The sequence below is a fragment of the Capra hircus genome, chromosome 15 (assembly GCF_001704415.2).
Source record: "Capra hircus breed San Clemente chromosome 15, ASM170441v1, whole genome shotgun sequence".
NCBI classification, from domain to species: Eukaryota; Metazoa; Chordata; class Mammalia; order Artiodactyla; family Bovidae; genus Capra; species Capra hircus.
In genome coordinates, this window is record NC_030822.1 from 47,910,382 (window position 1) to 47,937,248 (window position 26,867).

Sequence of the window (26,867 nt, forward strand, 5' to 3'; positions counted from 1 at the left end):
AAACATATACTCCTTCGTGGAAGCAAGCCCAAACTTCAGGAAGTCAAGCTCCTTCAGAATACAGAAAGCCTCCCTGTCCTTTCTTCCACTGTCTCATTGCTGGAGTCTGCATGCACAACAGGCCTGACCAAGCAGGAAATTGTCAGTTTAGGGACTGTTCCCTAAAATATTTCAATTTCTCATGTAATCATATAAACCCTGAATGGTAAGCGGGAAAACCCATAAAATTATAAACAGATGCCGTGATGTCAAAGGAAAAGAAAGAGTTTAATAAGCAGGCTTCTTTTATTACAATAGACTTGACGTCATTATTTATTATTTCCAATACTAAAACACAAAGACACTTGCCACATTATGGACCAGGATGAAAAGGACATGTGGACTTTCCTGAGTTTTTTAATATCCTCTTATTGACAATAGATAGAAGAACTGAACAAGGACTGGAAACAGGAAATGATTTTAGTGATTTCATTACAGTAACAGAGAAAAGCATTTCCAATGGCAGAGATGGGCAGATGGTCTCCTAAGCCTCCCACTTCTAAACAGCCTGCAGGTCACCAAGCCCAATATTGATACAAGCTCAGTATGTAATTAACTAGGTGTCCTAGTGAGCAGAAATGTTTTTATAAATACATGCTGTAGTCTTAGCAGTAGAACACGGAACCTGGTGTTTAAAAGTTAATTTAAAATCATTTCGCAAGGAAACGTATTTAGAGGCAGCAAGAGGCACATAGTTAAGACTGCCGCTAAAGAGCTCTTGATGTTCTAGTACAAATCATGTTTGCAATAAAGTTTCAAATATGGTATAGTTCACTTAATATATCCCTAGTGAAAAATAAATGAGGTTGCATAATTTTCAGATACTTGAGACTTTTCAGATCTCATTCAAGAAAACTTAAAAGGCTTTGCAATATATTTTGAAATCATGACACATGACATCTCCAGCTTTTTTTTTTTTTTTTTTGGCTCAAAAATGCTTTGGCTATTAGGTGTCTTTTATGCTTCCACACAAATTTATGATTTTTTTTTCTATTTCCGTAAAAAAATCAGGATTTTGAGAAGTGCTACAATGAGCCTGTAGATTATGTTGCATAGTATGGCCAATTTAACAATATTAATTCTTAGAATTCATGATCATGGATATCTTTTCATTTGTGTCTGCCTTAATTTCTTCTGTCAGTGTTTTATAATTTTTCAGTGTGTAAGTCTTTCACTGCCTTTTTGATGCTACTCTAAGTGGGATTGTTTTAAGAACAGACATATAGACCAAAAAAATAGAACGGAGCCCAGAAAGAAACCCATACACACGCAACCAATCTTTGACAAAGGTGGCAAGAATATACCATGGGGGAAGGACAGTCTCTTCAATAAGTAGTGCTGGGGAAAACTGGATGTCCATGTGTGTAAGAATGAAAATGTACCTCTCTTACATCATACATAAAAATTAACTCAAAATGGATAAAAACATAAATGTAAAACTCGGACTGTAAAAACTCTGGGAAGAAAACATGGAGGGAAGTTTCTTGATAGTAGTCTTTGTAATTATTTCTTGGATATGATACCAAGAGCGCAGCCAAAAACAGACAAGTGGGCCTACATCAAACTATTCTGCATAGCAAAGGAAGCAATCAACAAAATGAATAGGCAGCCTACAGAAAGGGAAAAAATATTTCTAAGCCATATATTTGATAAAGAGTTAATATTACAATATAATGGGAAATCTGCAACTCACTAGCAAAAAAAACTTCACAAACAACCTGATTAAAAATTTGGCCAAGGAACTGAATAGACATTTCACCAATGAAGATGTGAATGGCTGACACATATATGAAAAAGTGCTCAATGCCACTAATCACCAGGGAAACACAAATCAAAACCAAAATGAGATTACCACTTCACACCAGTTAGGGTGGCTATTATCTACATACAGTAACGAAAGATAAGTGTTACTGAGCATGTGGAGAAAAAGGTACCCTTGCACACTGTTGGTAGGAATGTAAACTGAAAGTGACATCTCAATAATACCACGGCAAGGTGATCAGGGTTAGCATGCTCCAGATCAGCCTTATCCTGACAAAGATGGGAAAAAAATCATTATTTTAGGAAAAAAGTGTTGGGAGAGGGGATGAATTAACCGTTTTCTTAGCTAAGTTACTTACACTTCAGCAACCTCACTTCTGAGTATCTAACCAAAGGAACTGAAACCAGGATCTCGAAGAGAGAGCTTCACCCTCATGTTCACTGCAGCACTCTCCACAAAGCCAAGACACAGAAGCAACCTAAGTGCCCACTGACGGGGAAGAGAATACGGCATATACACACAATGGAATACTATACAGCCTTTAAAAAGACGAGTGCATTTAGACTGCTTATATTAACTTAATGCTCAATTGGCTGAAGCAAAACGACTTGGCCAAGCTCAAAATCAAAGGGCAGAGAAACACACTCCAGTCACCAAGAAGCCATGGGAAGAGAATGGACACAGAGAGGTGAAGAACTGTGGACAATGATCTGCTCTGCTCCAGGCTGAGTGACCCTTCTGTTCTTCTATGCAGGACCATTTCTTCCCCTGTTACTCCACAGAAGACTCTAGAATGTGAGCTCCACTTGGCCAGATTCATGTCTCTTTGTCCACTACAAAATTTCCAGTATGCATATCCTGTCCATTAAGTTGGCTGCTGTCTTCCTAATATTTAGAACACCTGGTACATAGTAGACAATAAATATGACTGGCTGCCCCCAAATAGGGTCTTCAGCCTTGCAAGTTACATGATTTTCAGAGTCCAGCCCTGAACCTGCTTCTGCAGAAAGTACCATTTTAAAATATCACTGTAATTGATATAAGTTAATTTTTGGTAAACTCTTCAAACTGTGTAGCATTTAAAAAAAAAGTTTTAACATTGCTCACTTAAAAAAAACTATTTATTACAATTTACAGATTTAGGAAGTTTTCAAACATATCGAAGTACTATGAAAATATGCACCACTTCATAATGTTACAATAGCAAGAAGCATCAATAAGGCAGGTTCAAGGCAGAAATGGAAGTGGAAAATAACATGGACATCCCGAGCCTCCCCCCATGTATCCTTTTTCTCCCTCTGTAACCTGGCCACTCTGAATGGCACTGTTTTGTTCAGACACCCAAGGTTCCTGTGCTCCCCCTTTTAAAATGTGCCCTCAGGAAAAGAGAATGCGAATTTATACACTGACGTTAAACATGACAATAACTTGGAGTATTACTCTAATAGGCTTCTTTGCATCTTTACCCTTAAACTTTAAGAGATAACAGAAGTAGAATTTTTACCACTGGCTAGCCGGTAGGAGTGATTACATAGGTGCCTTTGAAAGCTCACATTAAAGTCACATTCCACTTGGCAGACAGGCTACCACCAAAGACATACAAATATACATAAAGCAAACCTACCAATTAAGAGTTTAATCGATAAGATTTTAATTTCACAGTTCAATTCTTTTTGGCAGGGTAGTTTCAACACTAAAATTACCCCCAAACTGGAAATGCTATATCTCTTACAAACAGCACAGGAAAACCCTGTGTTTTATCAGCAAAGGTCATTCAAGGAAAGAATACAAAGTGTGAGGCAAGACTAATGCTTTAAAGATTAAAAATTTAAAAGATTCTGCAACAGACTGAGAAGAGGCTATACCAGAAGAGAGGCTTTAAAAGCTGGCTTTTTCATTCATAACCGCTATTTTCTGAAAATCTACTAAAAGTCCACTTTCAGTAACTGAAATAATACAAACTGGGTACTTCCTATAAGTCTACCTGGTTGATTCTCAGAATACGTTTCATTAGGAAGCACTACACTAAATGATACAGTGTGACAGGAAAATCACGTATAACAGTCTGTAAACAACCAAGTTATGAAACTTCCTCAATCTTAACTTATCTGAAGTCACTAAAGAAAATCGTTTTCTGAAATTAAACCAGATAATTTTGCTAATGTGCTTTCATCAGAATGTTAGCATTTTTATCTTCATACGTAAAACACTGGAAAAAACCTGAACTGTAACAAAGCTAAACTAGTAGTTGCTTTTGATTGTTACTAACAACCTAGCATGGAATCAATACAATTAAAATGGATAGAAAGGTTTGCATATTGCAGCAAATACCATGAACTGGGTATACTCAAAAGCCATTCCTATTTCCCTTCTCTCTTGCCTTTCTCTCCTATAGAGGCCAGAAAGAAAACAAGTACTTAATTTCAAATACCTGCAATTAGGGACAGACATAAGACACGGTTCTGGCCAGGGAGAGCTATCTTTTCTAAATAAAAAGTAAAGATTTGTTAAGAGAAAGCCCCTTGGCCTCTTTCTCTTTTTTCTTCCATGAATGTGGAAGAAAGGACCAGAGATATTATAGTCCCTTTAACCAAAAGACAACAATAATGAACACAAAGGTCTATCCGGCAGATCACATAGAGATAAAAGGAGTCATGGTCCCTGAGCCACCTTATCAGGGCTGGACTGCACACTTCTGGACTTCTTATTGCATAAAATACATACAAGTTAACAGATTAAGCTACTGTAGTAGGGTTTTCTATTAGTGCAGCTGAATGCACTTGCAGCAGATATGAATACAAAATTCTGAGTAAAAATCAAATTGAGTTATGAAGAAAATCCTCAGTGACCTCTCAAATATTCTAAAAAGGATCTCTATAATAATTTTGTTTTATCTGAAGACAAATACTATACAACCAACACACATGCACCGAAAAAAAAGGAGGGGAGGGGGATGATGTTTGATGGTAGTGAAAATATTTCAATGCCAAACAAAAACAAGACAAGGCTGGAGGAGAAGGGCATGAGTATAATACCAAACAATTATGGTGCAATATTTCCTATTTGTCAATTTCAACAGTCAGCGAGTCCATTTCTTGGGCAGAGGATTCTAATAGTTTTTAAGTCTGAATCTTCAGACTTGGGAAGCTTTCCTCCAGGTTACCAGCAAGAGTCTTATCAACTTCACGGAGGATTTTGAGAAAGTCTTCTACCTGTGAGTTAAACAAAAGAATCAAATAAAAATAAGCAGAGGAAAAGATACCTTAAAAAGATACTGACTACTGTCTATAAAAACGCTCTATCTATGTCTTCTAAATAGTCCAATGGAAAATAAATGTTAACAGATTGTCAGATAACAAGAATAGTACTTCCTGGATAGTCCTCTGAAACACCAAGGAAATGCCCAGCCCTTATCACTTCGTTTACTTTTACTTTTATCTGTTTTTGGTTGTGCTGGGACTCCGCTGCTGTGTGAGGGCTTTCTCCAGTTGCGGCAAGCAGGGGTTTCTCACTGCAGTGGCTTCTCTTGTTGTGGAGTGCAGGCTCTATGCGGACGAGCTCAGCAGTTGCGGCATGTGGCTCTAGGGCGCTCAGGCTCAGCAGTCATGGCTCACGGGCTCTAGAGGACAGGCTCCGTAGCTGGGGCGCATGGCTTAGTTGCTCTGAGGCATATGGAATCTTCCCAGACTAGGGTTTGAACCCATGTCCCCTGCATTGTCAGGAGGATTCTTATCCAACTGGTCCACAAGAGAAGTCCCCTCATTTATTTTTAAACTAATATTTCTCCTCCTGTTGATTCCCCTTGAGGGTCCATTACCAGTTATATTATCATCCTCCTTTCTGACCCACTTCCTCACTCCCACATTCCACATTCCATTTTTCTCAAAAAACATTGTTTTGAAATTGCCTCTAATGGTAGCAAAGGCAATGTAATTTGAAGGACCATTAAAACCTATTGACTGTACCTATCTAAGAATCTTATTTTTAATTAATATATATGCTACAACAGAAAAGGATGCTATAAATTCAGGGCTGATCCCTTTGTTGCTCAGGCTAGTGCCACGAATTATCCAGCAGTCATCTATCTGACAAAGGCACCGAGTCATGTGCAGTATACGCGCTCTTTCTGCACAAAGGCCTCAGAGATCTAGTGCTCACTACTTAAAGCATTTTACGGAGTAACCCCCTGAGACTCAGCCACCTATACATCTACTCATACTCACCACAGGGCTATAGAAAGGAAGAAGATTTTCAAATGCACAGGAACACTTCTGTTTGCTTAACTGGCCCTCCTTTAGTCCCTGAGTTACAGTCTCCTAAAACAAATAAATAAAAAGATGTTATCAAAAAAAGGAAAATTTCTAAAGCTACATCTGGTGAATAAATACAAATCAGTGTATCCAGTTCTCCGCTGATCCTACAGGCATGTCAAATGTTCCAAACTGAACCCGCCATCATTTCTCCTTGTCTAACCCAAACGTGTGCTCCATTGAAGGCACCACCACCCCCCAGGCCTGCTGCACAAACCAAAACGTAGGGTATCGCCAAGACGTCCTCCTCTGCTGCTAGCCCCTCCACCTAAGTGTTTAGTTCTACTCTGCTAAATCTCTCTCATCTCACCCCTGCTCTCCATCCACTCTTCCACTGTCTAAGCTCTCACTCTTTTTCCTTGAGGATTACCAGCCACAAGAGCCTATTGGTTGGTCTCCTGTCTTGCAGCTTCAACTCATTCTAATCCTCTACTACTTCTGGAGGAATCTTTCTAAACAGGTCATATCACTTGATGCTTCAAAAAAAAAACTCTAGTAGTTCCTCCGTTTCCTCAAGGTTAAGTCCAAATTCCATTAAGTATGGCATATCAGAATTTTCAAGACATATCCCTGGTTTATTCTCAGCCCACTTTCTTCCTATATTCTTATCACATAAAAATTAAGAAACACCTACATTCCTCCCTCCAAAAAAACAAAAACAACAACAAAGGGAAAAATACTTGTATCAAACATGCAAAAGATATAGAGTTACCCAAGGAGTTCATACAAAAATCAAGATGGATAAGTTTATAAAGCAGGAAACACAAATAATATACAAATATATGGAGAGATATTCAATCTCACTAATAATAAAAAATTATTAAGGCTAAGGTTTTTCCAGTAGTCCTGTATGGATGTGAGAGTTGGACTGTGAAGATAGCTGAGCACCAAAGAATTGATGCTTTTGAACTATGGTGTTGGAGAAGACTCTTGAGAGTCCCTTGGCCTGCAAGGAGATCCAACCAGTCCATCCTAAAGGAAATCAGTCCTGGGTGTTCACTGGAAGGGCTGAAGCTGAAACTCTGATACTTTGGCCACCTCATGCGAAGAGTTGACTCATTGGAAAAGACCCTGATGCTGGGAGGGATTAGGGGCAGGAGGAGAAGGGGACGACAGAGGATGAGATGGCTGGATGGCATCACCGACTCGATGGACATGAGTTTGGGTAAACTCTGGGAGTTGGTGATGGACAGGGAGGCCTGGCGTGCTACAATTCATGGGGTCGCAAAGAGTTGGACACGACTGAGTGACTGAACTGAATTGAACTGAATAATAAAAAAAAATGCAACCAAAATAAGGTACAATATCTGTTGCATTTTACTTGAAATAAAAATTATAATACGCAACAACAAGGATCAAGTAAAATCAACATTTTTCACATGTCAAGAGCATTTTGGCAATATATAGCAATTTATGCCTCAGTCATCTTTACATTTATCATGTCGAACCCAACCATTTAGCTTCTGAAAATCTATGTTAAGGTAATAATCCCAAATCTAGAAAAGGGAAGCATGATAAATCACCAAAAATACAAATCATCAGAATAACTAAAGCTTGTTTTAAGGAATATTCTTCTTAAAAGCATCAATGAATATGATCTTCATAACTGCATGCATAAATATATTCTTCCTAAAATACATGGCTTCATGGGAAATAGATGGGGAAACAGTGGAAACAGTGTCAGACTTTATTTTGGGGGGCTCCAAAATCACTGCAGATGGGGACTGCAGCCATGAAATTAAAAGACGCTTACTCCTTGGAAGAAAAGTTATGGCCAACCTAGATAGCATATTCAAAAGCAGAGACATTACTTTGTCAACAAAGGTCCGTCTAGTCAAGGCTATGGTTTTTCCAGTAGTCATGTATGGATGTGAGAGTGGATGGTGAAAAAAGCTGAGCACCAAAGAATTGATGCTTTTGAACTGCTGTGTTGGAGAAGACTCTTGAGAGTCCCTTGGACTGCAAGGAGATCCAACCAGTCCATTCTGAAGGAGATCAGCCCTAGGTGTTCTTTGGAAGGAATGATGCTAAAGCTGAAACTCCAGTACTTTGGCCACCTCATGCAAAGAGTTGACTCACTGGAGAAGACTCTGATGCTGGGAAGGACTGGGGACAGGAGAAAGAGGGGACGATAGAGGATGAGATGGCTGGATGGCATCACAGACTCGATGGACGTGAGTTTGAGTGAACTCCGGGAGATGGTGATGGACAGGGAGGCCTGGCATGCTACAATTCATGGGGTCGCAAGGAGTGGGACGCAACTGAACTGAACTGAACTGAGAAAGAATATGCTCAAAGAAAGAATATGCTAATAATCCTGCACATATTCAGGAAGAATACTTCTTAAGACAAGTTTACAGTAAATTTTGAAAACCGATTTTTTGGCAAATTGAGTATTAAACAAACTGGTTCTCGGTGAAAAGTTTTTCAGTGTATTGATGTGAAGTCAGGAAAAGTGCTTATAATGTTAAGTGAAAAGAGCAGCCTTTAAAAACTGTATAACTAGTGAGAAGTACATGAAAAGCACATAAATAAATATACCAATTTACATCAGCTGTTAGTTTGAGTATAAACTTATAGTGATAAGTTTTTTCTTTCTCTATTTCCCCAAATTTATGTAAAATTAAAAAATAAAAACACTAACAGTAAAATTTGAGAGCAGAAAGCAATCCATACTTTCTTTTGCTGAAGAAAGCATTTATACTTTTCTCTTACCTTTGTTAACACTTGGAAAATATTAGAAAGAAATTCACATGAAATATCCTTCAAGATTTTCAAGTGGAAATCCTCTTGGGTTAAATCAGACTTTTTAGTTTCTTCTGTGTTAGACTCCACTGAGTTCTCTGGTTTCTTCTGACAATGTTCTATATTTTGTAAGACACGAATCAGGCTGTCAATTAGAGGAAGATCCACTGTACAAACAAATCAAGGGGCAAGAAATCAGCCAGTTAAATTTGGTTACCATTCATTCATTCCTGCACATGTACTGAACACCTACTAATACTAGACACCACTGTATTTTAGGTACTGTAGATATGGCGGTAAACAAGATTGTCAAGGCCTCAGACTTCAAGAGGCTTACGTTTTCATACTCTCAAATAAGCAAATGAATAAAACAGATTGAAAAAGAAACCCAAAATGATGAAAAAGAATAGATATCGAAAAATATAATTCAGGAACTGCCTCCTCCCTCAAGATTTAAGTTTGTAGTTTGAAAATACCAGGGAAATGGATAAAAAATAGTCAACATGGAGATATATGCTTTATCAGATTTTAAGGATTTTTTTAAAATGAGGGGCATTATAATTGTATTTTGAGACAGTTATAGTTATTAACCTTATTAAATCTCAAATATACTCACAAAACAAAGCAAATAAATCATGCTGAAGTATTTCAATATAAATGTACATCATGAGAAATATGACAATATTCAGATCAAACATAACTATCAACATATTTAAATGGTTTAACTCATTTACTGAAAAGAAATAACACATCTAAAGCAAAGTATTCAGAAAGGTTGAAAAAAATAATATAGACAAAGGTATTAGAGGCAAATGCAAACAAAAGGAAAACAGGGGATATGAACTTTATATCTGATATAAGAGGATTTGAGCAAAAAAAGTAAGTATTATGGGAGACAAAGATGGACAAATTTATAATGAATGTCTCTATACTAAACAATATGCCATCAACATTCATTAAACTACAAACGATGAAAAGGGCAAACATATTGGCAGTAAAAGATATTAATTTTCCCTCTTTTCATATCAAATCAAGTCGAAAGAAGTAACTAAGGTTTATGCAAGACCTAATAAGCGTAACAGCTGACAACGCCAACATTTACAGTCCAGCTCAGGCCTCTCTTCTCCGCTCTAGACTCAAGACTGTCAGCTCAACTGCTCCAGCTGGTCATGGAGTCGACATCTCAACCTTACTAGGTTTTAAAACCAGTCTTTTCTACCTTAGTAAATGGCAATTCTTTAGCACAAAAATGCCAGACAGAGCTTGACTTTTCTAACGTTCATTCCACTAGTCGGCAAATCTTGGCACTATATAAAAACAATCAGAATCTGACTATTTTTCCCCACCACCTCCCCATTACCTTAATCAAATTATACCACCTCTTGCCTCAAGTTCACAGCAGCCTCCTAACTAGTCTCCCTTTTGCCCCCACAGAAAGCCTGTTAAAGTCTGCTCATGTCTGTCCATCCTCTGCTTTAAACTCCCACAGTTTCCTAGCTCATTCAGAGCAAAATGCAAAATCAAGCCCTCCCCACCCAACCCCCATTACCTCTCTGGCCCCAGGTGCTATTTCTCTTTCCCATGTGGTCCTATCCCAACCATATACAGCTTCATTGCTCTTCTTCAAATATACCAGGCATACTTCTAATTCGGGGCTTTTACACTTGCCGTTCTGTCTGGAATGCTTTCTGCCCAAGTATTCACATGAGTCACTTCATTACTTCCCTCACATTTGTACTCAATGTCATCTCCTCAGTCAGGTAACTAATCCATAAACGCAAAAAAGACACTTGAAAAAGAACAAACCTAGTGGAGGTGATGGAATTCCAGTTGAGCTATTTCAAATCCTGAAAGATGATGCTGTGATAGTGCTGCACTCAATATGCCAGCAAATTTGGGAAACTCAGCAGTGGCCACAGGACTGGAAAAGGTCAGTTTTCATTCCAATGCCAAAGAAAGGCAATGCCAAAGAATGCTTAAAGTACTGCACAATTGCACTCATCTCATACGATAGTAAAGTAATGCTCAAAATTCTCCAAGCTAGGCTTCAGCAATACGTGAACTGTGAACTTCCTGACATTCAAGCTGGTTTTAGAAAAGGCAGAGGAACCAGAGATCAAATTGCCAACATCCACTGGATCACAGAAAAAGCAAGAGAGTTCCAGAAAAACATCTATTTCTGCTTTATTGACTATGCCAAAGCCTTTGACTGTGTGGATCACAATAAACTGTGGAAAATTCTGGAAGAGATGGGAATACCAGACCATCTGACCTTTCTCTTGAGAAACCTGTATGCAGGTCAGGAAGCAACAGTTAGAACTGGACATGGAACAACAGACTGGTTCCAAATAGGTAAAGGAGTATGTCAAGGCTGTATATTGTCACCCTGCTTATTTAACTTATATGCAGATTAGACAATGAGAAATGCTGGGCTGGAAGAAGCACAAGCTGGAATCAAAATTGCTGGGAAAAATATCAATAACCTCAGGTATGCAGATGACACCACCCTTATGGCAGAAAGTGAAGAGGAATAAAAAGCCTCTTGATGAAAGTGAAAGAGGAGAGTGAAAAAGTTGGCTTAAAACTCAACATTCAGAAAACTAAGATCATGGCATCCGGTCCCATCACTTCATGGGAAATAGATGGGGAAACAGTGGAAACAATGTCAGACTTTATTTTTCTTGGCTCCAAAATCACTGCAGATGGTGATTACAGCCATGAAATTAAAAGACGCTTATTCCTTGGAAGGAAAGTTATGACCAACCTAGATAGCATATTCAAAAGCAGAGACATCACTTTGCCAACAAAGGTCCGTCTAGTCAAGGCTATGGTTTTTCCAGTAGTCATGCATGGATGTGAGAGTTGGACAGTGAAGAAAGCTGAGCACCAAAGAACTGATGCTTTTGAACTGTTGTTCAAGGGACTCTTGAGAGTCCCTTGGACTGCAAGGAGATCCAACCAGTCCATCCTAAAGGAGATCAGTCCTGGGTGTTCATTGGAAGGACTGATGCTGAGGCTGAAACTCCAATACTTTGGCCACCTCATGTGAAGAGTTGACTCACTGGAAAAGACACTAATGCTGGGAGGGATTGGGGGCAGGAGGAGAAGGGGACGATAGAGGATGAGATGGCTGGATGGCATCACCGACTTGATGGACATAGGTTTGGGTAGACTCCAGGAGTTGGTGACCAACAGGAGGCCTGGCAGCTGCGATTCACCGGGTCACAAAGAGTCGGACACGACTGAGCGACTGAACTGAACTGAATAAAATAAAACTAGATTAGTATCTCCTCAAATGGTACAACATAAATAGCTTAACCCTAAAACAGCATCATGATTAATGAAGCTCTAGAATCATGGCCAATTAAAGTCAGGAAAAAGGTAAAGATCACCATTATTACATAACCCCAGAGGTACAAGGCAATCCATTAAACAACAAAGAGGTAGAAAAGTGAAAAAACATCTAGGTTCAACTAAAAGGAGTGTCAGATAAAGTCCAAAATTACCACTGGAACAACCACTAAGAGAGTTCAGTTGGAGAAGGAAATGGCAACGCACTCCAGTATTATTGCCTGGGAAATCCCAAGGATAGAGAAGCCTGGCGGGCTACTGTCCATGAGGTTGCAAACAGCTGACATGACTCAGTGACTAAGCAACAGATGCAAAATTAATATACAGAAACCCAACAGTCCTCATATATTCCAACAGTAATCAGTGGACAATACCACAGACAACAGCAACACACAAAATATTTGCGAATAAACCTAATGAGAAATATGAAGATCTGTATGAAAAAAATCATAAAACATTACTGAGAGACATAAGACATAAAACTCATAAAACATTACTGAACAAATGGAAAAGCACATGTTCTCAGATACTCTTATAAATTTAACATCTCAATCAAAAAAGTCAAGAAGACATTTTGGTTTTGTTTTGTTTGGAACTTGTCAATCTAATTCAGTGTTAAACAAAAAGAATAATAGTCAAAAACATACTGAAATATTAGAATGAAGGAGGACTAGCCCTACTAGGTATCAAAACATAAAGTCTTAATAATTAAAACACTATTGCTATGAATATATGAATAGAGCAACAAAAATGAATCAAGTATATATGGAAATATAAAACACAGTAACAAGGATCTTTCAAATCTGTGTGCGTAAACTGGTTCATTCACTCAGCAATGTTGAGACAGCTGGGCAGCCATCTGGAAAAAATGTGAAACCACATCGCACATGTAACACCAGAATAAATTCTAGATGGGTCATGGATTTAATTGTATTAGTCATAAAAAATTACTCTGTGAAAGACAATGTGTTTGCATAGGAAAATATTCATTTTTATTTCTCAATGAAAAAAGCTGCCTAAAAAACAGGGGAAAAAAAAAAAACAGGGAAAAAAAATACTTATGGATGTGAGTGTATAGCAGTTATCTCTGAATGGTCAGATTACAAGCACTAGATTTCCTGTTATAAATTTAATATTTTTGTGTGTTGAGCATGTGGTATTTTTTATTCAAGGGAATAAAAGCACCGGAAAAAATGGAAGAAAGGAATAAAATGAACAACAAACACCTCTGATGAACCAGAATTTAACTTAGTGAACTAAAATTACACTTGCCTTTTCCTTTCTTTAGATACTCCTGTTCAGTCTGGGAAGCACAGATGGCAGACAACACTGAAAAAACCGAGGCCAGCACTGTTTTCTGTTCCTGCAGTATGATGGGCGGATCATCAGACTGGCAGAATTCATGGCACACCAGGTCAAAAAGTAAATTCCAAGTGTCTTTTCCAGTATCTGGACACTGTACTTGATAAAGATGATCAAGAAAGTAATAATTGAAAAACAGAAAACACTTAAATGAATAACTATTGTACTCCCCCACTCAACATCTTACCAATTGCTTGAATTCCTTCATCTACTGTGGTGAGCAGCTGTAAGACATGCATGTAAACATCGAGCCCTTCTGGATTTTCAGAGCTAAATACAAAAAGCAAAAGCCCTGAATCAACTCTCAGTCTGTGGAATTGTGACCATTCATTTATTCAGTAAATATTTATCGTGGTACTAGGCACTGCCCTACATGCTAAGGATAAAAGAGGGAACAGGACAAAGTCCTTACATTCTAATGGAGGAAACAGTCAAAAAACAAATATTATGTAGTACAATCAACACACACTGGGCAAGAAGTAAAAATTCATTTTGACCTTGGCCCATGAAAGTAACAATGCAGAAACCTACCAGGCGACAGATACTTCACCATGCTGGTTTACTTGAATCATCAGACAAAAAGTGACTGAGACTTCTATAGCACGAATGTAAGGCCCACGGCACCCAGCACTGACAATAATGCTGTTCTTAAAACTTCACAGGATCATCTTACCCGCTGAGCTGGGAATGCTAAAACCTGGTAAGTATAATTTTTGTGATAAACAATCTGGATTCCTAAACTCACAGACTTAGTTCTTCAACCACACAATTAAGTGAAAAGATAGTGAACAACTAAAAGATGGTTCATAAGTGCCTACAGCTTGTAGGCACTATGTTAGAGGCTGGGAAAACAGATACATATACGACACCCTTACCTTCATGAAATTTACTGTCTAAAAGCAAAGACGATAATTACAGGGATAATAAATAATAGTAAAGTGATATGAATGTAACACTAGAAGATATCCAAGTAGCAGACTTAATTTAGTTTGGAGAGTTAGGGAATGTATCCTAAGAGAAACATTTTGCCCTGAAAGGGCCAGAGAAATGTTGGAGGCAGAGACAACATGGTGTGCAATGGCCTGGAGTCACGGTGGCTTGGTTCAGTTGAAGAAATGAAGGAAATTTCCTGTAGCTGAAACAGAGGACGGAAATAAAAATGGAGAAGCACTGTATAGGGCCTTGTAAGCCAGAAAAATCTGGACCTCATTCAAAGGAAGGCAACTGAAGAGTCTGAAGCATGAAAGTGAGATGATCAGTGTATGTTCTGGAAAGACAGCTCTATAGTCTAGGCCTGGAAGAGCGAGCCTTGAGGCTGGGAACTCAGGTTAAGAGAATGGTGCAGCTGTCCAGCTGTATAACTGTCCATCGTAGCCTGGCAGGGGCACAGACAAAGTTCCAGAAAAGCCAGGAAAAGAGACTTCCCTGGTGGTCCAGTAGTTAAGAATTTGCCTTGCAATGTAGGGGATGCAGGTTCAATCCCCAGGTGGTTCAATGCCCACATGCCAAGGGGCAACTAAGCCTGGTATACCGCAACTAGTGAGTCTGCGTGGGGCAAACAAAGACCCTACATGTCACAACTAAGGCCTGCTGAAGCCAAATAAATTAAGTATTTTTAGAAAGTTAGGAACAAGGCTTGGAGGTTGACTGGCCATGGGAAAAGGGTGGGATAGGGAAGTGTCAGTAATGGCTTCCACATTTCTCCCACATTATCCAAATGGAATTAATGATTACCTCATTTATTGAGATTGAGAATACTGAAGAAGCAGGTCTGGGGGAAAATGATGAGTTTTATGCTCACCTGGATAAAGGACATAAAATTTATAGGTTTCAGTGTGGATTATTTGTTAAAACCCTGCACTGTCACTGCTGAAGGCCCAGTTTCAATCCCTGGTCAGGGAACTAAGATCCTACAAGCCACAGGGAGTACCCCCCAAAAAAGTAGGTCAAAAAGCATTAAGCATGAGTTGACCAACAGGCAGATCAATTCATAAATTAATCTTCTACTGACTAGCAAAAACCAGTTTCGGTGCTCTACAAGGAAGACACCAGAGCCCAAAAGGCAGTCACTTACCGAGACTGACACAAACATGCAAGGAGCAAGAAAACAAATGATATCTGACATTAAAGGAAGAAGTTGTCACACGGCCAGTAAAAAATAAAGCACAAAGAAAATCTTTTCCATTTGATATAAAACTATACAAAACTGCATAAGATTTTAGCCTACTGCCAGGTAATACTACTATTAGAACAGGTATTTTGCAACCATTATGATTCTTGCAAAGAGCAAATACACTGTCACCAATATTAGTAGTGAATCAAACCTGTCAAAGATCAGCTATGTGCTACTCATCCCACTGAAAGGTAACTAAGAAGACATGTGATATAAGGATGCTTCTAGCAACAGGGTTTTCCCAGAGCATTTTGCACAGAAGGGCTCACCTACCGCACTTGTTTGGCAGCTTCAAGTACACACGGCACAATTCGAAACACTGGCTGCTGTTCAGAATCTTCCTGGGGTTGGTCCAGAGCCTGAACAGCCCCAATTCTAATCCATTCCAACATTAGCTTCTCATCCAAATCAAACAGCTTGTCCACAACCTCCCCAACCTTTACCAGCAAGTCAACTGCAGAGAATAAAAGAGATATTAAAATAAGAATCAAAATTTTTAAAGCAGTAAGTTTAATCAAAATTCCTAAACTTTGAAGGCTAAATCTTATCAAAAAAGGCTAAAAGGCCCAGGTTCAATCCCTGGTCTGGGAACTAAGATCCTACAAGCCACAGGGAGTACCCCCCAAAAAAAGTAGGTCAAAAAGCATTAAGAATGAGCAGGCAGATCAATTCATAAATTAATTTTCTACTGACTAGCAAAAACCAGTTTCGGTGCTCTACAAGATCTAGTTATCACTCTTAGGAAGATACCAGAGCCCAAAAGGCAGTCACTTATCCAATTAAAATTCCTAAAATTTGAAAGCTAAATCTTATCAAAGCATTACTTATTCCAAGCACAATCTGTTTTCTACCTTCATTTAAATTTGCTTGCATTCCTTCAAGTGGGAGATTTATCGGTATCTCGAGAGCTTAAGAAGAAAGTTTATATCTTGAACTGAAATAGTTTCTCACCTAACAGTTTTTAAGTGACCTCTAGAAACAGTTTCGTGGTTTCCTAAAAATTAAATATAATTTTAAAGATTTTTTTTCTAGATTACATGGTGACTTACCATTTGTTGAACTTGACATGATAAAGCAAATACTATCATAAATAGCTGGATTGTCTCGAATTCTTTCAACCCAGACACTGGCCACTTCTGTCTGGGAAAGGCAAGTAAGCAACAACCTACGTGAAAAATGTGAGCTTAATACCTATCTTTCAAAAACAGTAAAGAAAATTCAAGAGGGAAAGGGCAACTCTATTCTCCTGGGTCCCCTTATGGGTGAGTATAGAGAATCCATAAAAAGAAGAAAGCATACCTGCTTGTTTCCAGCAGAGTAGGAGGGTCTGAATCATGCAAACAGTGCAGCAATACCTGGCTACGAAAACAAAACCAGTAACCCAATGTGCCTCCCTTCTCTCATTTCAAACACCATAACAGAATTTTTAGCTTTTCAAGCATTTTAATTGTGGAAAAATGGCTTACAAACATAAAAACCAGTAAGATGCAAATCTACACTTGGGGAACAATTATAAAGCAAGACACAGAACAGAGCTGCACCTCTGTAGCCACTCTGTGTCTCTTTGCAAATCACAGTTCTCCTTCTCACCTAGAATGAGTACTATCCTGACTTTTCCAGCAATCAGTTTCCTGGTTTACCCTATAGTTCACTTATATATTTTGGTTTTGAACTTTATATGAAAGAAATGATATTGTATGTACTCTACTGCATCTGAGCTCTTCTGCCCAACACCATCTCTTTACAATCTATCCATCTTGTTCCTGTAGCTGCCGACTCACTGCTGTGGAGCATTTCATTGAATGAATATAAAACAATTTATTTTTCCAGCCTACTACTGATGAACATTTGGGTTGATTCCAATTTGGGGCTATTTCAAGCAATAGTCATAATACTTTTTGTATGAGTATCCTGATTTATGTGTGCAATTTCTCTTACCATATACCTGTAAGTGGCATCACTGGGTCACAGTGCATCTTCTAATTTGACTAGGTAATGCCCAACTGTCCCAAAGTGGTTGAAGAAATGTATATCTTTATCAGCAACGTACACTGTTCCATATTACTTTTAAGAAAAGTATTTAATTAAATTTATAAAACTCATCAATATTACTCATTCAGATTTTTAATAGGTATCACTAGACACCAAACATAATCCTGAGTCATTTATTCCATGAATGATTGCCAGCTATGGAAGAATAAATACCTTAAACTAGGATCTTAAAGTCCTTCCACACCTAGAAGAGGTAATAACCTCTATTTTGGAAGCCCCAGGTGCTTGAATCCTGTGATAAGCCCTACAGCTCTTCCTGAAAATAATCTAGAACAGTTTTCTTGACCTACTGTAGGAACGTATTTCTTTAAGATTCTGATTAACAGAATTAAAAAGAGACCTATCCTCTAAGCAGAAGCATGAGAGCCTTTGAATCACAGGGGCAACCCTGTATCCTCTAGTCTGTTGGCAAGCCAATCCACCGACCATCTAAGCCACAACTGCCAGGGTGACTGTGGTCAACAAGTCTAGCTGTTTTAGACTGCAGCTCTGCGCCTCTGCATTCCCTGAGCCTGAACTGTTCTGGACTCTGGTCAGGGGCTCCATCTCCAAGCTCTGCCCCACTGGTTCTTATCCCATGTGGGTGACAATTCGGGCTCCTCTGCAACCAATGCTGAAGACAGGCTTAAATTCTGAATCATGTCCACAAACAGTATGGAAGCCCTCAGATACCATCATCAACACAGAGTGAAGTTCCAGGAGCGTGCTCACCAGGAGAAAGGAAGTACTACATTCCACATTTCCCTCTCTCTTATGTATAAGGATTTCCTTAGGGATGCGAAACATGGATCTGTCTTTTTAAAAACACAGTTATTACGTAGTAAAACTTACCCAAGATTTTTATCACTGCTGATGGACACACATATCTCCTGGAAACAGGCCATATTACCTAATATCCCCACACAGATTTCCTGCCAAATCAAATTTCACATGTCACAATGGTGACAAGGTGAAAGACATATATACAAAAATAACGACTTGGAAAAAAAAAAAAACAACTTTTACTGAGCAAAGTCTGGGAAGAGAAAAAGGGAAGCAGCACATGGGAGTATACTACCTGTACCCTAATTTGACAACTATCCAGTAGTATTTGAGAGGAGATGAAAAACACAAGAAATAGAAAGATCAAAAGCAGGCAGGAGTTTGTGGAAGAAGAAACCTTATGGATGAACCGAGTTATAACTGTTTGATAGGACTCAAATGTACAAACAAGACAGGTATTCAAATGAGAGGGAAAGTGTCAGCCGAGGCAGGAAGGGGATAATGCAATAGGGTGAACAAAAGCTAACACCCAAAGCTGCCTGTATTATCACAGTTACTGGGTCAGACAAAAGGCCCATTCAGGTTTTCCCATGACATCATACACAAACAAACTTTTTGGCCAACCCAATATTAGTAGCACATGGTGGGAGGAATACAGCAGATAGAGATAAATACAGCAGATAGAAAGGATCAGGATTAAGGGCCCTAAATGTCATGTTGAAGAGTTTAGACTTAATCTGAGTTATCTGAAGTCATGAAGGTCCTCAAGAAAGTGGTCAACATACTGTAATATTTTAGGAAAGTTATTTTGGCAGCAAAATGTATAACACATGATAGGGAAAATTTTTTTAAAGACGCTAACTTCAGTAGTAACAGCTAATATTTATTTAGCACTTACTATTCCCATGCACTTTCCATGTACCATTTCATTAATAATTTACTAGGTATGTCCCATCATTATCCCCATTTTTCAGATGAGGAAATCAAAACACAGAGAAGGTAACAACTTGCAGACTGATCTGTAACCACTTCAGAACAGTAAAGTGAGAAATGAAAGACTATCCAGCATCTTAGGTCACTGTTCCAGAGAGGCAGCTTTAGAAATGTACATACTCACTCTTAATCGAGGACATCTGGATTTGGCCAATACTCCCATAAATATGTCAGGAGCATTAAATTCTTGGAGAAACAAAGCTACATCCTGAAAAGAAAAGTGATTATTAACTTGGATGCTGAATATTCCTCCTGAAACCCAATAGCTTAGGCAACCTTAAAAAAAAATGAATTTCATATACACTTCTTTTCAGGCACAAGGGAAAAAATGCATAAGGCTAGGAATTGTGTCAACAGACAAAAGCAATATGAGAGCACTGTGGTATCCGGCCTCAAGGCAATGGAACAATTCCACAAGCAAATCGGAAGTGACTGTGATATTCCAGAGCACCGTCCTCCTTTCTCTGCCTTGGATGTAGTTATCTTAATGATCTTTCTACCCACCAGGAATTCTCATTAATTCATTCAAACACATTGCTGATTCCAGGTATCATGCTAGAACATGGGAGAAGGGGGAAAAAAGTAAGTCATAATTTTTTTGTCTTCTAAGAGCTTAACACTTGACAGAGAAAAAGAGATAAAAGCTCCTATTGGGTCATGCCCAAATCAGAACTTTTGTTTTCAAAATCCTCAACAGAAAAAATTCTGATCACAATGTAATTGCAACAGCTTCACATGTTCAGCCTAGAGAGTCTGCCGGGTCCCCAGGGCCTAAAGGGACACATCACACAGGTGAATGAACCAGGGGTGGACATGTGGCCCAACCTCACTAGAAATGTGAACTCCAAAACTAAATCAATTAGCTGTAGAGATTTTCATTGTAAAATACTGAAATAAAATTAAGCTTCTGGCTGCCTATTGCCTTGGATATTCACCAAACCTATGGAGTGTAGTCCCATTAGTTTAACTTAGAACACATGATAAGTGGCTCAAATGAAAATGCCCTTCAAAACGCCCTCAAAGAGAAAGGCAGTAATCCTTCAAAGCAGCTGAAACCGTGGTAACTTGCATGACTGCTGGCTAGGAGAGAAATACTATACTTATTCAGAGATCATGGTCAGACAGAACAATATCTTCAAAGATATACTCCAAACTGAAAGTCACAGCACCAGATGCTCTTCACCCTAAGTGATCAAGCTGTCTGTCAAGTGCGCATCTCTCCGCAGCATGCAGGGATTTACTTATTTAATGACAGTTAATGACTCCTGCAGTAGCACAAGGTAGCCTAATAATATCAATGCCAGTAATAGTAACAGCAGTGAACATTTATTGAACAAGCAGTAAATCCCAGTGAAGTGGTTTGCACACTATCTCATTTAATTCTAAAAACAATCTTAAGAAGTAGTTACGATCATTACACTAATAAGCAAACTCAGGTTTTAAAAGGTACGTAACCTGCCCAAGGTTATACAAAAAGTAGGAGAACAAAGTCAGAATTTGAAATCTGATCAAGCCCATGCTCTTAGCCAGCACACCATCCTAACTCTAACTCGTAGGTATTCATCCACTCATTTGGTCCTCATAAAATATTTACTGAAAAACTCAAGTAATAGGCACTGTTCTGAACTCTGGAGACATACTAGGGATAAGGTCTCAATCCCATCTAGTTTTCCTTCTAGAGGTATAAACAAATAATAAACATACAAACAACTAATCTATTAATACATAAATTCTAAGTACTACAAAGAAGATAACAAGATGGTATGTGCTAGAAACCAAGGTAATGGGGCCTACTCTAGATATATCAGAGACGGTATCTCTGAAGAAGTGACGTTAAGCTTTGAAGAGAAGGAACTTAAATCTATCAGAAGAAACAGGCTCAAAACAATCACTGAATAACAAGAATGAACAGGTTCCACAAAAGCAGAGGAGAGGAATCCTGCCTGGAGTGTCTCCGGAGACATCACAGGAGAGGTGACATCAGAGCTGGGCCATGAAAGACGGGGAAGATTTTGTGGGGTGGAGGACATTCCGTGCCGGGAGCTGCATGAGCAGAGCATGAGCGCGTGAGAATGCAGGAAGCGCCTGGAAGCCTCTGGCCCTGCTCAGACACTGAGTGGCAGGGGATAAGGCTGGGATGAGCTTCACTGGAAGGACTCTACCCCAGAGAATCAGCAAGCAGCTCTGTTCTCCAGAGGCGCTTCAAGAACCACCACAAGGGACAAAGAGAAGACCAAGAGCATGACCTTCCCTCCACCCATGATCTCAAACAGTGGCTCTATTTCACCTTTTTACATTTGAGGTTTTCACACTAACATTTCATTTGAAGAAAGAGTTTTATTTCTTTAAAAAAATGTTTTCACACCATAGCTTCTTAACAATTGGAGGACAAACAGAGAAGACTTGAACAATACTCTCAACCTACCTGATCAAACTGACATTTACAGGACACCACCCAGCAACAGGAGTATACACATTCTTTTTAAGAGAACACGGAACACTTACCAAGACAGATCAAATACTGGGCCATAAAACAAGTCTCAATACATTTAACAGAAGTCAGAGTGTTCACTAACCACAGTAATAGAAAGACAGCTGAAAAATCCCCAAATATCTGAAACTTAAACAACGTACTGCCAACTCATTAACCAAAAAAATTAAGGAAAATTAGAAAATATCAATTGAACTAAATGCAATGAAACATATCAACATATCAGAAGCTGTACAACAGTTCTAAAGCAATATTTAGAGGAATATTTATAGTGTTAAATGCCTATATTAAAAAAGAATGATCTCAAATTAACAACCTCAGCTTCTACCTTAAGAAATTATACAAAGAAGAGCATATTAAACAAGAGTAAGCAGAAGAAAGGAAATAATAAAAGATCAGAGTGGAAATCAATGAAGCAGAAAACAGTAAAGCAACAAAGAAAAACCTGTGAAGATTAAGGAACCATCACTACAGATATTAGAAGGATAACAACAGACTACTGCTGCTCCTGCTGCTGCTAAGTCGCTTCAGTCGTGTCCGACTCTGTGCAACCCCACAGACGGCAGCCCACCAGGCTCCACTGTCCCTGGGATTCTCCAGGCAAGAATACTGGAGTGAGTTGCCATTTCCTTCTCCGATGCATGAAATTGAAAAGTCAAAGTGAAGTCGCTCAGTCGTGTCCGACTCTTAGCGACCCCATGGACTGCAGCCCACCAGGCTCCTCCATCCATGGGACTTTCCAGGCCAAGAGTACTGGAGTGGGGTGCCATTGCCTTCTCCTACTATGCCAATAAATTCAATAACTTGGATAAAGTGGATTAACTTCCTGAAGAACACAAACTACCAAAGTAACCAGAACAACCCTGTATCTATTAAAGAAACTGAATTTACAGTCTTCCCCACAACATACTGCTAAGTCGCTTCAGTCGTGTCCAACTCTGTGCGACCCCAGAGACGGCAGCCCACCAGCCTCCCCCGTCCCTGGGATTCTCCAGGCAAGAACACTGGAGTGGGTTGCCATTTCCTTCTCCAATGCATGAAAGTGAAAAGTGAAAGTGAAGTCGCTCAGTCGTGTCGGACTCTTCGAGACCCCATTGACTGCAGCCTACCAGGCTCCTCCATCCATGGGATTTTCCAGGCAAGAGTACTGGAGTGGGGTGCCACTGCCTTCTCCAAACATACTGCTGCTGCTGCTGCTGCTAAGTCACTTCAGTCGTGTTCGACTCTGTGGGACCCCGGAGACAGCAGCCCACCAGGCTCCCTCGTCCCTGGGATTCTCCAGGCAAGAACACTGGAGTGGGTTGCCATTTTCTTCTCCAATGCATGAAAGTGAAAAGTGAAAGTGAAGTCGCTCAGTTGTGTCCGACTCTTAGCGACCCCACGGACTGCAGCCTACCAGGCTCCTCCGTCCATGGGATTTTCCAGGCAAGAGTACTGGAGTGGGGTGCCATTGCCTTCTCCAAACATACTAACAACCACTAAATGGTGAGTTTTATCGTAATGATTTGTATCTCAATAAAACTCATTTTTTTTAAAGTAACATATATATATATACACACACACACAAAACTAAAAACAAACAAAAAACAAAATCTTCCCACAAAGAAAACTCCAATATCAGATGGCTTCACTGGTGAATTTCACCAAATATTTAAGGAAGCATTGACAGTAATTGTACACAAACTCTTCCCGAAATGCGAAGAGGGAAAACTTACCATCTCATTCTGTGAAGACAGCATTACCTTGGTACCAAACCAGACAATGAAAAGAAATGAATCTCTCTCATGAATATACATGAAATTTCTAAACTACATTTTAGTAACTTGAAAATCAATCAATGTAGTTCATATTCACAAACCAAAAAGAAAAACCACATGACCAACTCAACAGATTTAGTGAAAACATGATAAAATCCAGAGACTTAAGGACTGAAGCATTCACCATCTCCTTACTCAACAGTCTTTTCAGCTTCATTTCCAATCCCATACCTCATCCATGGACATATCCCATACTCTGCAAATTTCATTCTCCATTTCTTCATCAAGCTCCATCTGCTGCTCCTCGTCATCCGAGCTGGACTTGGCATTTTCAGGGCTAACCATCTTCAGAAACACAAAGTAAGGAGATGAATAAAGGCTGTCCACAGCACTCCTCCAGTAATATTATCCCATAATCGTTTAGAAGTCACAAAGATTAGTATCCTCAAAGTACCTTCTTCTCCAAGAAGCTTATTTTAAAAAACTAGTTAGTACCTGGGGCACCTTGGGGAAATACTGCTGCTAGGCACCGGGGTAGAAATATAAAGGTAAATAAGATTTACTTACTTACTTCCAAGTAGTTAAGGATCCAGTGGGGAAGACATATAAACTGATAATCACAACAGAAAAGGTAAGTGACTCAACTGAATTGTGGACAGAGTCGTGAAAACAAAAAGATGGACCAGTGACCTATGTCTGGGAGCTTTCCCAAACTTCTCTTAGGAGGGGATATTGAAGCTAAATCTGAGGGGAAATCAGTTTGTCATCCTGAAGAAGAGGAGACAGAGAAAAGTACAAGAGTTCAGAGTTAAGAAAAGGCCTAGCATGTGTGGGGAATGGTGAGCAGTTTAGCATGCCATGGGCAGATAAATCTGGAAAAGCTGCTAAGAGCCCTGGATTTCAGTCTAAGAAATACGAGTTTTCCACTGTAGGCAACAGTAACTATGAGAACTCCCATGGACGACTTTTTTTTTTTTTAGATGATTCGGGCAGCTGTGCAGAAGATGGACTACGGAGGGCAGTGATTGAAAGCAGAGGGAAAAGTTAGGGAAACATGAGAAGAACGTTCACATTTATTGAGAGGTTCCTATAAGGCAAACTACGGTAAGCATTCTCTGGCTATCATAATCTTATTTAACTCTATAAACAATAATACAAATACTACCCCACTTTATAGAAACTAGGAAAGAAGTCGGTTACGTGACTTGCCCAAAGTCACGGAGGGCAAACCGCGCTTTTGACATTAGAGCTGCAGGAAGCCCATTTATTCTACCTCAGCGAAAGTCCTCGAAACAGATAAATTACGACGTGGGCTTCAGAAACAGCAGCGGCAACGGGGCGCAAAAACCCACTGCATCCCATGCATTGCATGTAAGCAATGCATTTACACGGTCACGTATATTTGGAAATTTTGTAAAAATAAAACATTCTAACCAAAAGCATTCCAGCATCCCTACCGTTACACTTCCGTTTGTACTGAGGGGCACAAAGAGTGGCGCCCGGCAGTTTTGGGGTCCGCGGGTAGACAGCCTGGAGGCGAGGCCAGGGGTAAGGCCCGGCCGCGGGGCCTGGGAAGGGGTCGTCGAAGGGACGGCGCTCCCGGGGCAGGAGGGGGGCTGCCCGAGGCGGGGCGGCAGCCTGGGGAGAGTAGGGGGAGCCCACGCGAGGCGCGTTTCCGCACCTGGATGAGCCCGCTGAGGACGCCGAAGAGCCAGTGCTTGCTGTAGACCGTGCTGCCTATGCAGTCCCCCCCGGCCGCAGCCTCCTCGTCCTCGTCCCGACTCGGCGGCGGTGGCGACGGGTTGCGGTCCATGTCTCGGCCGCCTCTGGCGCGCGGGAGCTCCTCCGGAAGCCGCGGGAGGAGGCGAGAGACCGCCAGGGGCCAGAGGGCCCAGCGCAGCTCCCGCCACAGCGCCCTCTGCTGCCCGGAGCCCTGCCGGCCTGAATACCCGCCGAATGCATTTGCCGACTGGGATGGGGAGCCCAAATGTCTTGGTCTTACCCCAGCTCTCTACCCAGGACCCCAGCGCGGTTATATTCATAATTGTTATTTGTCACCCTCCCTGGACCACATATTCCATCTCTCCAGGAGCTCTTAGCCTGATTGGAATGGCCAGGGTGCGGGGACAGGGAACAGGAAGATGTATCCGCTACAGACGTGAAACTATTCGGACCTCTGCCCTTTGGGCACAGTTGCCATTCTTAAAAACATCGCTCTTCTCCCAGGTGTGTTCGGAATCCTGGAAAAGACGAAAGTCACCAGTAAGAATGTCAGTATTACAACTCAGTTCAGTTCAGTCGGTCAGTCGTGTCCGACTCTTTGCGACCCCATGGACTGCAGCACACCAGGCCTCCTTGTCCATGACCAACTCCCGGAGTTTACCCAGACTCAAGTCCATTGAATCGGTGATGCCATTGAGTCGGTGATGTATTTTCAGTTCCTGCTACTATTTAGTCTGATGGTACTAAACCTCAGACCCCATGCTCCTCCACACCCCACAGCAAATATTTTAGAACACCCCTTTAAGGAAGTGAAATTTACAGATGATATAACCTACCTCAAAAGGTAATGTCAATAATACCAATATGATTCCTTAGAGAAGGAAATGGCAACCCACTCCAGTATTCTCACCTGGAGAATTCCACGGATGGAGAAGCCTGGCAGGCTGCAGTCCATGGGGTCACAGAGAGTGAGACACGACTGAGTGACTAACACATACACACGCAATATGATTCCCTTACAGAAATGACAAACAAAATTAATTTAAAATAAAGTCAGTTCAGTTCAGTCACTCAGTCGTGTCCAACTCTGCGACCCCATGAACTGCAGCACACCAGGCCTCCCTGTCCATCACCAACTCCCGGGAGTTCACTCAGACTCACATCCATCGAGTCAGTGATGCCATCCAGCCATCTCATCCTCTGTCGTCCCCTTCTCCTTCTGCCCCCAATTCCTCCCAGCATCAGAGTCTTTTCCAATGAGTCAACTCTTTGCATGAGGTGGCCAAAGTACTGGAGTTTCAGCTTTAGCATCATTCCTTCCAAAGAACACCCAGGGCTGATCTCCTTC

General features: G+C 40.3%; 1 protein-coding gene across 2 annotated transcripts; it reads right to left on the reverse strand.

The window, feature by feature from the left end:
• On the reverse strand, nt 249-25,655 carry SAAL1 (serum amyloid A like 1). 2 transcript variants are annotated; one of them, XM_005689572.3, is made up of 12 exons: nt 25,479-25,655; nt 24,029-24,142; nt 19,674-19,757; nt 18,626-18,705; nt 17,042-17,101; nt 16,792-16,907; nt 16,016-16,196; nt 13,757-13,839; nt 13,480-13,668; nt 8,827-9,023; nt 6,025-6,117; nt 249-5,013 (listed from the first exon to the last, which is right to left on the reverse strand). In XM_005689572.3, exons 1-12 carry the CDS (start codon nt 25,608-25,610, stop codon nt 4,921-4,923), a joined length of 1,422 nt encoding a protein of 473 aa, XP_005689629.2. In that variant the 5' UTR covers nt 25,611-25,655; the 3' UTR covers nt 249-4,920. The 2 variants fall into 2 exon arrangements, with proteins under 2 accessions (XP_005689629.2, XP_005689630.2); XM_005689573.3 differs by having other exon boundaries at nt 8,827-8,975; nt 25,479-25,647.

Bases quoted from the DNA above. Each gene is read 5' to 3' on its own strand.
- SAAL1 (XM_005689572.3), bottom strand. From the start codon at position 25,610: ATGGACCGCAACCCGTCGCCACCGCCGCCGAGTCGGGACGAGGACGAG. The intron at 17,102-18,625 runs GTAAGTTTTACT...TTGTTTTCGTAG, and splicing joins AGCAGTGATAAAAATCTTGG to CCAGGTATTGCTGCACTGTT. The intron at 9,024-13,479 runs GCAAGTGTAATT...TTGTTTGTACAG, and splicing joins GTATCTAAAGAAAGGAAAAG to TGGATCTTCCTCTAATTGAC.